The 14606-nt window shown below is 41.3% G+C and overlaps 1 protein-coding gene across 7 annotated transcripts in view; it reads right to left on the bottom strand.

The window, feature by feature from the left end:
* micu3a (mitochondrial calcium uptake family, member 3a) overlaps positions 1 to 9380 on the bottom strand; it is a 29030-nt gene extending 19650 nt beyond the window's left edge. For 5 of the 7 annotated variants that reach the window (XM_037075036.1, XM_037075353.1, XM_037075189.1 and 2 more), the window contains exons 1-4: positions 9034 to 9380; positions 4665 to 4812; positions 2962 to 2993; positions 1942 to 2020 (exon numbers count right to left, since the gene is read on the bottom strand). In XM_037075036.1, coding sequence (XP_036930931.1) covers positions 1942 to 2020; positions 2962 to 2993; positions 4665 to 4812; positions 9034 to 9300 — 526 coding nt within the window. In that variant the 5' untranslated portion in view covers positions 9301 to 9380. The remainder of the gene's footprint in view (positions 1 to 1941; positions 2021 to 2961; positions 2994 to 4664; positions 4813 to 9033) is intronic. The other 2 variants (XM_037075112.1, XM_037075438.1) reach the window with 1 other exon arrangement.
* Positions 9381 to 14606: the final 5226 nt, after the last annotated feature.

Here is a 14606-nt window from a genome sequence, read left to right as displayed (position 1 = left end):
CATGATCTATTTCCCTAAAGTTTTGACAAAAAGTGTAAACTTGTTATATAAAAGTGTTGTTAAATCTGATCTCACTGATAATCAACACCATAGACTTCAGCAGCTGTGAGCCACTTGTTTTGATCAGTAGATCTCCATCAGTCCTGACAACTCCCCACACAAAGCAGCAAGTTAACTGTGAACGACCTGTCGAACAAGAAAATGTCATAGATGTAAAGTATAAACAAGGACTTCAAGGCCCATGTCAATCCATGTTCCTAACCTAAATAAAGACCTTTATTAAAGCTGCAGTAACTTAATAATACTTTATTTAAAAAAAAAAAAAAAAAAACATTAAAGAAATGGCTGGTGCATGAACGAATTTCAAATGAGATACTTCCAAAGGGCATCAACTATTGGGTTTGTGAAAAAAAAAAAATGTCTATAAAAAAACTTCTTAGATGATTTGAAATCATCTGGTATACATCTGATCTTTCTCAATCAAAGTAATACTATTACTGTGCCAAGTTACTATTTAACACAAGAAACCAGTTCGAACATATCTTACAGCCCACCACCCACACACACACACACAGACACACAATCACATGCACGCTCGCCAAAACACATAGTCAACATTACGCATTCCTTTGTCTGACACATAGCTCTGTCAAACCATCCCAAGGATTTTGACTGTCCTCGCTCATCGTGGTATGAAGAGGAGAGCATGTCCTGACACTAGCTCTCATTCATACACGAACACCAACACCGCATATGCACACACACACACACACACACACACACACACACACACACACACACACACACACACACACACACACACACACTGCTTATTCATGTCTCATACAAGGGATGAGAAAGAAAACTGAATTAAATAAATATGTGAATTAAATTGAGTTGTTTTAAGGTAATACAAACACAGAGTACACATCGAGAGGTATTGAGGTGTGTGTGTGTGTGTGTGCGCGCGCGCGCGTGCGTGTGTGTGTGTGTGTGTGTGTGTGTGTGTGTGTGTGTGTGTGTGTGTGTGTGTGTGTGTGTGTGTGTGTGTGTGTGTGTGTGTGTGTGGTCTTGGCAATATGCCACCAGCAAAATGCATTAATAGAATGTCTTCCTCTTTAAGACCTGGGATAGCTTTACACACTTTCTCACTCTTTCAACTTTTTCTTCATGCTCTCTTAATTTCTCCCTCTCTTTTCCTGTCATTCCTCTCAGATTTTCACACAACAGTTACAAGGGGTAGAACATTATCATGGTAGAGGAAGACAGGGAGCGTTATATTTAGCATCTCCCAGTGTGGGTGTGTGTGTAATTATCACTACGGGGACTCATTCCCAGACTGTGTGATTCCTATGTTATACTCTCTTAAAGAAAATGCTTTGATCAGGGGAGCTTCTCTCTTTCTCTCTGTGTCTTAATAGGAAGAGAGGAGAGGAGATTTATTTTTAGTTTTTTCAGCAGGTTGTTTGGCTGTAAGGAGGGACAGCATGGCTCCAACCCCGGATTAGAGACACCTACAGTGACACACGCATACATGTACGCACGCACACACATGCACACACACCCATACAAGCTCACATGTGCTATTTAGTCACACATCAGCAGGTCAGCCCTGGTATACATACACACAATCAAGTGAACTAAAAAGCTGCAAAATGCATTATAATGTTCGTCACATACTCTGTGTTTTAACAGCAAATTAAGCTAAAGTGAAATATGAATAATATAGTGCATATATTTATATGCAATTTCAAGTGTAATAGCTTAAAAACTCCAGGTTTTAGTCCACTGACATTCACTGACCTTGATATTATCTCACTGTGACTTATTTGCTGGGTGCTTTTATATCAGTGAGTACAAAGGTACTCTAGGTGCCTTTGCTCCTTTTTATGTTTGTTTTTGCGTGCATGCGTGCGTGTGTGTGTGTGTACTCTCTCCGACCTCGTTCTCTCAAGTTGCGGAACAGTTTGGAGGATCCTCTCCACACAGGGGGAGTGTCTGTCAAAATCTTCTCCAGCTCCTGATGCACACACACACACAAAAGTGCAGAATTTACAAGAGAGTGACTTTTATCTGGCTTTGTTCAATCCTAGAGACACCACCAAAGCTACATCGTTATGGAAGCCAAGCAGAGAGGATCAGAGACTGCTCATTCATATACCACCAGCCACAACATTAAATTCACCTTCCCAATATTGTGTAAATTGTTTAGGCCACCACCAAAACAACTCTGACCCGTTGCTAGAACCCGTTGCTGAAGATGTCCTGTGGTGACCTACACCAGGAAGATCAGAGTCCTATGGGTTGAGGTACAGGGTCCTGTGAATGGGGCTTAAGATCTGGGGCATTTGGAGGCTTAGTCAACATTGAGGTCTTTGTCATGTTCCAGAAGTTTTTGTGTATTGACAAGATTATTATTGTCCTACCAGGACGGGGTGTGCTCGGTCTGCAGCGATGTTTATGTGGGTTGTGTGTTTCAATGAGCATACAAATGAATGCCTAGACCCAAGATTCCCCAGCAGAACAATGCATCGTAAGTAGATGATCCACGTTATTCACTTTACCTGTCATGGTTTTAATGTTTTGGCTGATCGGTGTATATCTGTTAAACAGTATTAAAAATGATAACTGCATCAGTCTTTGTGCTGTGCAGGACCCATTTCTTGTTTTGTGAACTAATGCAATCTAAAAGATTTCAAAATGTCTCAGCATAAAGTGTTAAATTCAGTATGGATACCAAAAAAGTCTTGCAACTGACTTGTTTTCCAAACATACTTGAACAATTATCATGCACAGATGCTAAGACCATTTACATTTACATTAAGAAACTTCTCAACAATCCCAGCAAAATCAGGATTTCAACTTTGCAGAGGACACAAAGTCTGCAACAGATGTAACATGCAACAGATGCCTGCAGCATGGCGGGGCAGAAGAGAGAAGCCTTAAGTGTGTGTCTCCCACCTGTTTGGTCAGGGACCTCCAGGGCCTCTTGCCTGCCAGGGAACAAGACAAAAGAGGAGAGAAGAAGGGAAAGAAGAGAAGAGATTTTGGGTGGGCTCGGTTAGATAGCATCTGTATGATCTAGAAATGGGTCTTAATGTGCCGGGTACAGTCACAACACACAGACGCACACACACAGACGCACACTGTATATACACTGTCATCATCACAGGCCCATTTGTACCATCTAAAGTGCCCTGTGCTTGTCTTTGTAGTATGTGGAATGTCCCTGTAAAAGCACATACTACTTTTGTTCTGTTTTATACAACAAAGTTCATCTAATTCAACATCAAAGGGGGCATTAGAGGATGTCAGTTGCTGAGAGGGCTGGGGCGGCTGTATCGTATGTCAGTGAGCCAGGGTAGATGTAAACACACACATACAGGTGCACAGTTTGCACGCAATGCAATCAGATGGCCTCTGAAGAGAGGAACGGTTGCTTTTTCTTGCAGGGGTGTTTTGTGATAACCTCAACTCACCAATGCCATGAAGGGAAAAAAAGTGCCAGGTTTAGATATTTACTGGTTAAGAGTAAATGTGAGCAAAAGGAATGTGGACAAGTCGAGGAGTGTGTGTGGGTGTGTGCGTGTGTTTGTGTGTGCGTGTGTGCTAGTGTCTGACTAACATTAACCTCAGACTAAACAATAGCTGTAAAGCCATCTGCTTTAGGCTGGCTGGCCAGGAGTAATCTGTTACGACTGGCAGCAGGCTGACAGAAACAGCAAGAACATGTTTAAAACCTGAATTTTAATGTGTTTTCCGAGTTGGTTTCAGCAAAAATAGAAAAAAGGAAGGAAAGAATCTATTTTTAAGCCTGGCACTGACATCAATGTTGGGTGATCAGTTCATAACAAGGTGACTACAGGTATCAGACACCTACATGTATTCCTTTTCAAGATCTGTTTTTGAGACAAATCATCTTTTCTTAGTTAAGCATTGCAGGTAAGTACAAAGTAGTAAATAAGAAGTAGTAAAGAGCAGCACACATCTGGTCTAATGCAGCAATAAGTATAATGTAGAAATAGTTTTTTTATCCTGAGGTTTATCTATTATCTATCCTATATCATTTTGCCAAAAGTATAGTATGGATAGAGTGGTAAAGTAAAACACAGTGGTAGGTTTAACAATTTGTAGAGCTTGACTCATTTTGACAAAAAAACAAAAACAGCAACAAATTAAGACCTCCATTTAAATTTAAGACTACTAAGTGACTTTCAAGGCCTAATATTACTTAAATACTTTTTTAGGACAATAAAATATATGTCTAAAAACAAATAAACTAAGGAAACATAACTTAATTTTAATTTTTGGATTGAACCAGTGCACAAATTGGTACATTACTATGAACACTGTAAGATTGTGAGACATTAGGATTAATTTAATGCATAATGCCAAATATTATAATGTAACCTGTGCATATAATCAATTAGAAGATAGATGCAGCTCAGATATAAACCACATCACAACCACATCAGGTCAAAATGGGACCAAAGTAATAAAAAATAACTGCACATCTAGTGGATAACCAGTTGAAATGGCTTGATGAAGAATATAATTTCCCAAAAAGTAACAATCTTCAGATGTTTTCTGATAAGTTCGACACAAAGCCCAATCATCTCAGTGTCTGAGGCCAAGCAAGCAAGTGTAAAAGCTGTGTGACGTACTTCTCGGTTCGCTCATGGTGACCGACTCTATGAAGTTCTGTGGAGTCATGTACAGCTGCCCTTCATACTCCACAGAGCTGAACATGCGGAAGCGATGCTCGTGGGATGACATGTACACATCACCGTCCTCAAAGTCAAAAGGACGACCCTGCAGACATAAGACCAACAAATGAAACATAACACTGTGTTATTGACTGTTAGTTGCACCACACTATACTTTATATATATATATATATATATATATATATATATATATATATATATATAATTTCAGGATATTTCTTCCGACCAAGAGTTTTTAAGGTTACAGGCATTTGAAAAGAGATTGAACCAATGAAACAACTGAACAAGGAGCTAGAGAAAAAGCAATCAAAGGAATGTATTTCCTTTATTTAGATATTATTACATTACTTACAATATAAACATTGTATTTAGTGAGGAGAAGGGAGGTTTCATGTCAAAAAATGTACTTTTAATATTCAACCAGCATATTTAAATAAACTTTATAGTGATAGGTGTTGATTTGTCCTAGAGATTATAGTTTGAATGTGACTTTCCCTGCTGATAGCTTCTGTGAAGAGAAACTCTCTGGCCTCTCACACTGACAACATAATCTAAACTATATCTGCCTCTTCACTTCTTTTGAACCTCTATAATGAGGAGATCCATCTATTCTTGGCAACAACTCTCTCCATTTAGCTCTCTGAGATTATCAACAGTCAGCACCTCTGGCGCAGTAAGATAACAGGAGAACAGGGGCACACACACACACACACACACACACACACACACACACACACACACACACACACACACAAATACTTTGTCACTACTTTCTACTTGATTAGCATCTCTCTCGCTCTCTCTCTCTCAGTGAGGAGCCAGGGTTTCAACCTGATTAGCTGCAGTGTAGGAGAGCTGCTACGCCAACAGATTGTGCTGCATGAAGCTGCGTAATTAGCAGAGAGGTTTCCAAATTTAAACCTGTTTGGCTGCAGGGCCCAGTGCACCGAGGTTCCTGCTCAGCTCAGCTAACATGCTAATGAGCACACAGATTCATTCATAAAGCTTTGATGCTGCCTTCACCAAGGGGGCGTTTGAAGGCATGAATAGGATATGAGTGCTCAGCTTCATAGGAATGCAGTGTAATAAAGTGTAAGAGTACAGGCGCCCCTGGCTTTGACTCTCACTAATGAATGAAGTTTATAAAGTTCAGCAAAGGAAGCTAGGTTCATATGCCATGCTGCACAACATGATGTAAAAAGTAGTGTGAAAAAATAACAGCGATTGGAAATTATCAGTGTGGTACACGTTGTACTTGTGTCGTTACAATGTCATGTAACCACAAATAAACCTGTTCCTGTTGCCTGGTCTTGTTCTCCTGACTGCAGAGCAGATGCTCCAGGTGTTTTCCCCTCAGGCAACCTGGTTTTCCCCATTCCCAGCTGCAGTTCTTAGTCCATCTCCTTTTCCTCCGAGCTAAACTATCCAAACCCTATCCATCCAGTGTTCAGACATCACATTTAGCTATTCAAATGGCATTAACGTACAATCCAGCCAGCTAAGGTCAAAGCAGATGTCGATCAGTTCTTGATTCTGAAATACAAATTGCTGACACTCCAGTCTTCTCTGGTGTACAACAAGCCTCTCGCTGGACCGGTGAGTTAAGACTACCGATGATAAAGCAAAAGACCAAAAGCCAATTTCAATGAAAGCTCGTGATATAAAGCTGCAAACTAATCCCTGTGTGATGGGTGTGGCGCTAAAAATCACAGTTTAGCAGGCCTCGACTTTCAGCCATGACTTGGAGATGATTAAGCTGGCTGCATTTGGCTGTTTTATAACTTTAGTTGCTCATTGTATGAGCATAGCATTAGTCTATGACAGTCTCCAAGCTGATTGACTTTCCAGAGAAATGAGAACACAGCTGCCAGACATTCCCATGAGGTCTTGTGTCCCTCCAAGCCCAGCTTCACCCAATCAGCTTCACTCTGGTAGAGCCATTGTCTCTTCATGTGATTCTAAATGCAGTCTCTATCGTCCAGACTGCAAATCAGTTATAAAATCACTATGTATGCCAATCATACAGAATCTTGACACGATACTCCTGTCGATGTCATGGTTATGGACATTTTTAGGCACTTTTTCCAAAACAAGTTGGCTACCAAGTTCGCTTAATCCATGTGATCCACTGTATCTTTTTTGAGCAAGTAAGAAGTTAAGTATCCCTGCCGCTTTGTTTTTCTTTCCCTGCAGGAGAATTCTCCCAATTTCTTTAAACCCAATTATTCTGAATCCATAGACTACCTTTACTGAAGAACAGATGGCTGTTTATCCCTTTCCCCACTGGAGCTATCCTGTTCCCAAGCAGGGTGGCCATCTAGCCAACTTGTCAGGTAATGATGGGGTTAGGGGGTTCCATCAGGCAGCTTATTTATTTTATCTCACATTCAAGACTGATAAGTTTTCTAATTTAGTAAATACATTTTAGATATTTTAGTAGTCTTTTGGTGTAAATATTCCTTTAAATATACTCTAAATTAGTATTATTTTGCCTTTGACATGTGTCACTTCAGTTCAGTGAGGTGATGAACTTACCGTACTAATTAATATGCACACAACAACAAAAAGTAATGATTAGAGTCTGATTCATACCAAGCTGATGACTGGGAATGGCTCCTCAACAATCATCATCATTCATTTAATTTTTAACTTAAAATAAATGTGCTTGAGTGCAAAGTCAGCCAAAACAAAATGTCAGCAAAGTGTTAGAAGTAGACAAAACATGTTGGTGGAGACTGTACCTTATTTAAACTACCATTCTCACAAAAAAATCAACATTTACAACATGTTTGCATGAGCCAGAAAGTCCAGACACTTTGAATGACGCAGGCACATCATGAACTAAGTACTAAGAACTAAGTACTAATTAAGATTGCATGCAGATTTACACGTATCTAGTTATTAAGGCGGCAGCTAATACACTGAATTGAAGTGAATTGAATCAAATCTAATCAAACTGAATTGAGTTAATACTAATGGTTTGGTCTGTAAAATGTATGAAAACATGAAAATAACATTTGGATAAATTACATTTGGAAGTGTCAATAACACAATCATAAAGGTCTAAACTTCTAAAAAGGTCCCCTCTGCATTCAAAATGAGTTCCTGGAGACACCTTCTGTAGCGGGAACTATCACAGAAGTGACTTTGAGAATTGTCCCGGTGTTTATTTGTCTTCTTGTCTGTCTACGCACAGAATTGTGTCACTGCAACAGCATCACAACAGTGCAAGATACAGTCCCCAAACTTTACAGGTGTGCAGGATGCAATGAAAGGCTGGGTTTGAAGATGGGCTTGATCTGAACACGAGGGCCCCAAACTTGAGAGGTAGGAAGTAAGAAATGGGCTATTGACTCTCCAATTACGCCATTGTCCCAAATTGGTTTAAAGTTGCAGATGACTGTCACAAGTTCAAATCATTACACAGTCCACTCTTGTCTTCACCTTGTCTGTTTGTCTGTCTGTCTATGGACATATTTGTGTCATCATGATAGTGTCAAAACAATGTACGATGCAGTGGGGAAACAAGCATGCACAAGCATGCACTTGAGCCTTGCCTCACAAAATATAGTGTAGCACTTCAGAGTGCTCCTGGGTCAAAATGGGACATGTTGACAGCCATCTTATCCAGCGCAAGATATTTGATTTTGATGGTTTTTTTTTTTTTAATACTTCCAATATTTGGCTGCAAGAAGTAAATTACACATTGTAAAAGCAAAACTTTGATGGGTTGGTTTCAATTTGTGGTATTGCTTCTCAGTATTTAAATCATCGGAGCCTGTTCTCAAGTACACCACGTGTAATATTAGGCTGGGAGCACACAGCTATATACAGCTGTGACCCCACAGCTGGCTGGCTGTCAGTCACATCCTCAACGTGCTGTCATTTCAGCACCAGCTCGAGCGGAGAGCGCCATCCCAAGCAGCATCTGCGCGCGCATATCGTCCTGCAGCCAGACCGTGAGCGAAGTGTTTCCACTGGGCGTGATGGGAATGAATGACACAGTTCACCCGCCTGAGAGGAAAACATAAAGTGCCAGCAAATACCATGGATACAAAACAGAAGTAGGCCTCTCTGCGTGAGCCGTGTGGCTCTAACCTCAGCGGAAGAAGACCAGTCGACGCTCTCTGCCCTTTCGCTCAGTGGTCTGCCGTGTGTATCCCACGGTCCTCCACACCGAGGCCCCTCTGTGTCAACACTGAGGACGAAACAGTCTCTGCCAGCAACCCAGAAAGTCGCTACGTGTCATTCAGCCCGTGTTGTTAGCATTCAGTTAGCATGCAGCGCAGTTCAGGTCAGGTCCTACCTTCTCCTTGGCCTCTACGGTCGGGATGGACGGCAGCAGACCGCTGATGCTGCTGGGACTCCCCATCCTCTTCCTGCCTCTGCCGCTCGTCATATCGCTGTAGAAGTAGAGTGCCACCGCACCTCCCGTTGCCAGACACATACCAACAGCCATACACCTCCGTGCCCGTCCTCCACTGGCCGTCTGACCACCGACGAGCTCGTTTCTCGCAGCAGACCAGAGGTTTAGCTTACCGGCCAGCGCTGCCACTCTGCGGAAAGCGGCCATAGCTGCTGCTGCCGCCGCTGTGCTGCTGTGATTATAACTTTGCGGGCAGAACAAAAATATCGCGTTTCTTGGCTTTCATCGCGAGATGTGCGGGCACTGTGTTGATGCTGAGGCTGAGGGCAAAGTCTCAGTGCAGAGAGGAGCGGTTTGATGCTCCACTGAGTGACAGGGAGTGATTCATTTGATCTGGGTCGATTATACACAACACACAACTCACCCATTCTACACGATTCTACTTTAACCAATTCACTGCTCAGTAGGCTACATATAAAAGCCAGAAACATAATAAACATAATAATAATTAACATTATTGAGAGATGCATCAGATCTAAAAGTCTGTGTCATCACTTTGAGGTCACATTTTATTCCCAGTGATGGAAGAGGTAATCACACATTTTTGCTTAATTAGACAGGAATAGCATATCACAATTGTAAACCAGTGTTGGAAAAAGCACTCAAAAGTCGTATTTGAGTTATTAAAAGAGGACAATGTAGTTTTGGGGGATACATTTCATACTCCGAATTTTAACATTTATAATATTAATGATGTTCTAATACAAACTCAGAAATATTTATTTTTTACAATTAGACAAACATGCTGTTCTCAGTCTAGAACATTTTATATTAATTCATTCTATCAGCAATCAAATTTTCTAAAAAAAAAAAAAAAATGGGAAAAAAAAGGAAAAAAAACAAAAACAATAATAACAAAAATACAGCCAGATCCAATAGCTGACCCACAGTATACAGTATGCATACATGTAGATATATGTACTGCCAAAATGTACTTTTACTGCCAGAAAATTACTTATGATACTTAAGTACATTTAATATCAGTACACACAGTACACTAAAGTACTATTCTTTTGGATGACTTCCACATTACCCAAGTAATGTTTTATCACAATTTCATTATTTTTGCTCAAATATGTATAACTCTTTGGTAAAACACTGCATAAAAGTCTTGAAGTATCTGTTAGTAAATGTACCTGGCAATAAATGTGTGAGTATGAGTAAAGGTAAATTATTTATACATATAACTTTCAAACTAGATATTCTCCATTTTTCTGACTATCTGAAATTTTCAGATTACATTTTTATCAGATTGATGATTAATCAAAATATATTTAAAATTGTGCTACTTTTGCTGGTATAATTACCTCCTAATTATCCCTTAGTAGTATTTCAGTAAATATATGTGGTTACATTCAATTCCCGGTTATAAGTAAGTATAAGAGTCCTGTGTTTCAAGTCTTAGTAAAAGTACCAATATATTCTTAAAACATAAAAAGGTAAACACTCTCATTAAGCCATAAAATGTCCCTATTAAAGTTATGATATTATTAGCCTGTACAGTTCATTACTGAAATATTATATTGATGCTTCCTGTGTAAGATAGAGTTCCATGTTGTCACTCATCAAAGAGAATCTTAGTTTAAAAGGCTGCTGCTGAGTGGTTTAATCTATAACAATGCATTACATTTCATAAATTCAACATCAGATGTTCCACATTTCCCTCTCAAATGTGGCAAACACATCAAATGAAAAACATTAAATGGATTCACACACAAGTAAAGACCCACTGCAGCATGTATGTAATGTTGTTGTATTTTCCACAGCTGCACAGACCCAAGGTGGCCAACTGACTGCACGCTTTGACACAGATGCAAAGTCTTGCAAATCACATTCAAAACCAGAGAAGCCACATTTGTGAAAACTCTTAAACATCTCACGACAAGTGAGGCTTCATCCTGGAACGAACTTGAAAGACTTCTCTATTTACATGGGGGAAATTTTAAATGACCGATGACATCAACATATGTCAGTCGTCTTCTTTTCGTTGAGGGTCAGTGTGGTGTCACGTTTCCAGTGGGAAGTGCAGGATCAAAGGAGCCGATGGAGAGCAGATATCAAACGAATATCAAAGATGAACTCTTCATTTAAGTCTTTACATGTAGGACTAATATTAACCTGATGGGGCTTTTCTTGTGACTTTGATGCTGAGAGAATAAAGGAGAGACGTCTAATAGATGGGCCTGTCACCTGTTCACACATGAAGTATGGTGGATCACCCTGACCCTGTAAGCTCAGATCAAACAATGACTTAAAAAAAAACCTCTTGATAAAATTAAAACCTTTAAGAGGTTAATTAAAGCTATTGAGCCCTTAATTTGTTGCTTTGATTTTTATTTCGTTTGCAACACTAAGAAGATTAGCCTACTATGGTGACTAATCACAGCAATGCAGTCCCTAATGGGTTGACTGATGTCGAAAGAAATGTTTAATAATACATGCAAATCGGACATGTAAAACAAACCCTCAGATGTTGAAGGCCAATTCAAAACGCTTGACCATTCCGTATCAACTGCAGCATCAAATCTGACCATTTTGATTATTTACATAAAGGCTAACAGAGCTCCGTGCAGAATCCTGCACTGCCTCATTTGTCCCATAACGAACAAAAGCTTTCTTTGTGGTTGGTTTTTGAACTCAGGAACACCAAAATGGTGAGAGTAAAATCTCAGAAGCATTCTCTAGCTGGCATTTAGCCGATTAAATTATGATCAAGTCAAAAATGGCATATTGGGCCTTCTGAATGCTGCTTTCAAGGACCCCTGGAGTTCCCTGGTTTGGAAAGCACTTGCATTAATAACCTCTAGGCTACTTATTCAGTTATTCCATTACCCGGGCATTCGATTAGTTTGTAATTTCTTTGTGTGTGTCTATGTGTGTGTGTGTGTGTGTGTGTGTGTGTGTGTGTGTGTGTGTGTGTGTGTGTGTGGGTGGGTGAGGGGTGGGGGGAATAACCCTGGGGGCCTCCTCCTCCCCCTCCCCTCCTCCTCCCCCATGACTGCTATGGTTGGCTTCACACTGTCGCACAAACAGGGCAGTAAACCTATAGAAAATATACTTTAAAGCAACCATGTGATCCTGGGAACTGGTTACTACTTGCACCTTGTAAACCTGCCTGGAAATGTGGCAGTTTGGTTGAAATCTTCTCCGTCGATATCGAGTGTATCAGGATCTGATCAGCCTGGAGGCAATTCAGATCGATCACGTTTCCTTTAAAAAAAAAAAAAAAAAGTTCCCTATTTTTTTGTCGCTGGTCATAAATACTAATGAAGCGAGGAAAAGAGGCAGAAGGACGCATGGATACACGTTTATCTACCACGCACACACACAATAGAATGATAATAATAATAATAATATAGATAGATAGATAGATAGATAGATAGATAGATAGATAGATAGATAGATAGATAGATAGATAGATAGATAGATAGATAGATAGATAGATAGCAAATTAGAAAATACACACATGAGGATCCCACAATGCCTCTGTCTTCCCTTCGTGCTGGACACGGCTACAAAACGACCTGACGCGCAGCGACCACACACAAACACCTCTGCACCTTCAACTCATTTATCAACGCAGCTCCCAGGGGAGGGGCCAGCTGTGTGCGCGCGTGCGTGTCGTGTGTGAGCGCGTGTCTGCAGCTATAGCTGCCAAAATCAATGCCATATAGGCTGAACATGGACCTGTGTGTGTGTGCCACTGTTGAGATGAAACACCGGTCTGGATCACGCGTGTGCTCTGCGGTTTGACCTCCGTGGTCAACACACGCAGATCTGGACTTATTATACTGATGTTAATAAAGAGAAAGAGTTAATTAACCTGCGTCAGCGTGTGAGCCAACAACCATCTATTTATTATATTCAGATATGTCATTATTTTGATAGGAAATAGAGTTTCAGAAATGGAGGCCATTCATTTGTTTCTATATTCAGGAGGGTTTTCTTATCTACATATAAAAGTCAATGGAATACGTTCAGAAAGATGTATATGCATAACGAACTCGGCGCATTTACATGAAGAATTAACAGCTGCTCACGTTTTTTATGAAGCCCTTCAAGTGTCAAGTGTCGGGGTATTATCTGAGCTTGCAGTTCAAACAGGTATATTCCCTTCTTCTGGCTGTTATTGCCTGATCCCCTTACAAGATCCCCGCACTTTGAAGCATCTGCGTCTTTGATTCGTCTTTTAAGACCACAATTAAGGAGTATATGGGCTCCCTGCGCTGTTCAAAGCCTCGTGGGAAGATCAATGAAGGGATTGACAGTCAAGTGATGCCGTTTGCACAGGTGTGTGTGGGTGCGTGAGTGAGTGTGTGTGTGTGTGTGTGTGTGTGTGTGTGTGTGTATGTGTGTGTGCGCGCGCGCTCGTGTGTGTCTGTGTTTGTGTCTGCGCGGGCGCTGTAAACGTGCGGCTGGCTTACATAAAACAGGGGCAATAAATCAACAGCCGAGTGCGAAAATTACGCAAATGGGGGCTTTCCTCTCTCTCTCTCTCTCTCTCTCTCTCTCTCTCTCTCTCTCTCTCTCTCTCTCTCTCTCTCCCGCCGCACCTGAGTCATTTCGACACGAGGGGCGTGGGGTTGTAAAGCGTTTAGGTTAATGGCAATATCACTTTCATGCTGTTTGACACAGAAACACTCACTCTCTCTCCCTCGTCTCTTTCTCTCTCTGTGTCCATTTCGCACACAAGTTGCCATCGAGTGCGCTCCACTCCCCCCCAGCGACTCTTTAACGCACACAGTCCAATCCGGAGCCATGCCACTCCTGGAGTGCCCACGAGCAAATGTGACACTTCCTCCACGCGAGAGCTCCAGTTAAACCGCTGCTACAAGGGGAATCGGGGGGTACATAAGCCTGACAGGCACATTTTTATTAGTATTTATTTATTTATTTATTTATTTTTAATTTCCTTTACAACTCCCTGCGCTCCCTGCACTGAAACCTAACATCAAAGATGAGGCAGAGGAGAGCGATGAGCGGAGGGATGAAGGGCCACCGTTTCAAACGGGAACAGAAATGAGCCGTGCAGGGAGGAGATCGGGCCCCATTTGCATAAAAAGGCAACCCGGGGTTAATTTCCATTGGGAGTATTGCGCTATATAGATGTGGAGCGCAGCGTACCAGTCACACTGCGCTACACGCTGCTGCTGCTACTGCTGTAGGAGCGGAGGGTACCGCAGAAATAAAAAGGTTGAAGTGAATTGAGGAGGGATAGAGAGAGAGAGAGAGAGAGAGAGAGAGAGAGAGAGAGAGAGAGAGAGAGAGAGAGAGAGAGAGAGAGAGAGAGAAAACCCTGAAGTGCTCCGGAGCAAAGGGGAGTATCCCGAGGTGAAGAGGAGAGAGAGGGAGCGGGCAGAGGACAGGAGAGGGGGATAAATAGCAGAAGGGAGGAGAGGAGAAGTGACACGGGCTGCTGCAACCGGGGATACCTGCATGAATCAAGATAACGC

The sequence above is a fragment of the Acanthopagrus latus genome, chromosome 1 (assembly GCF_904848185.1).
Source record: "Acanthopagrus latus isolate v.2019 chromosome 1, fAcaLat1.1, whole genome shotgun sequence".
NCBI lineage: Eukaryota > Metazoa > Chordata > Actinopteri > Spariformes > Sparidae > Acanthopagrus > Acanthopagrus latus.
The sequence above is the reverse complement of the archived record's forward strand: the minus strand, read 5'-3'. Positions and strand labels throughout refer to the sequence as shown.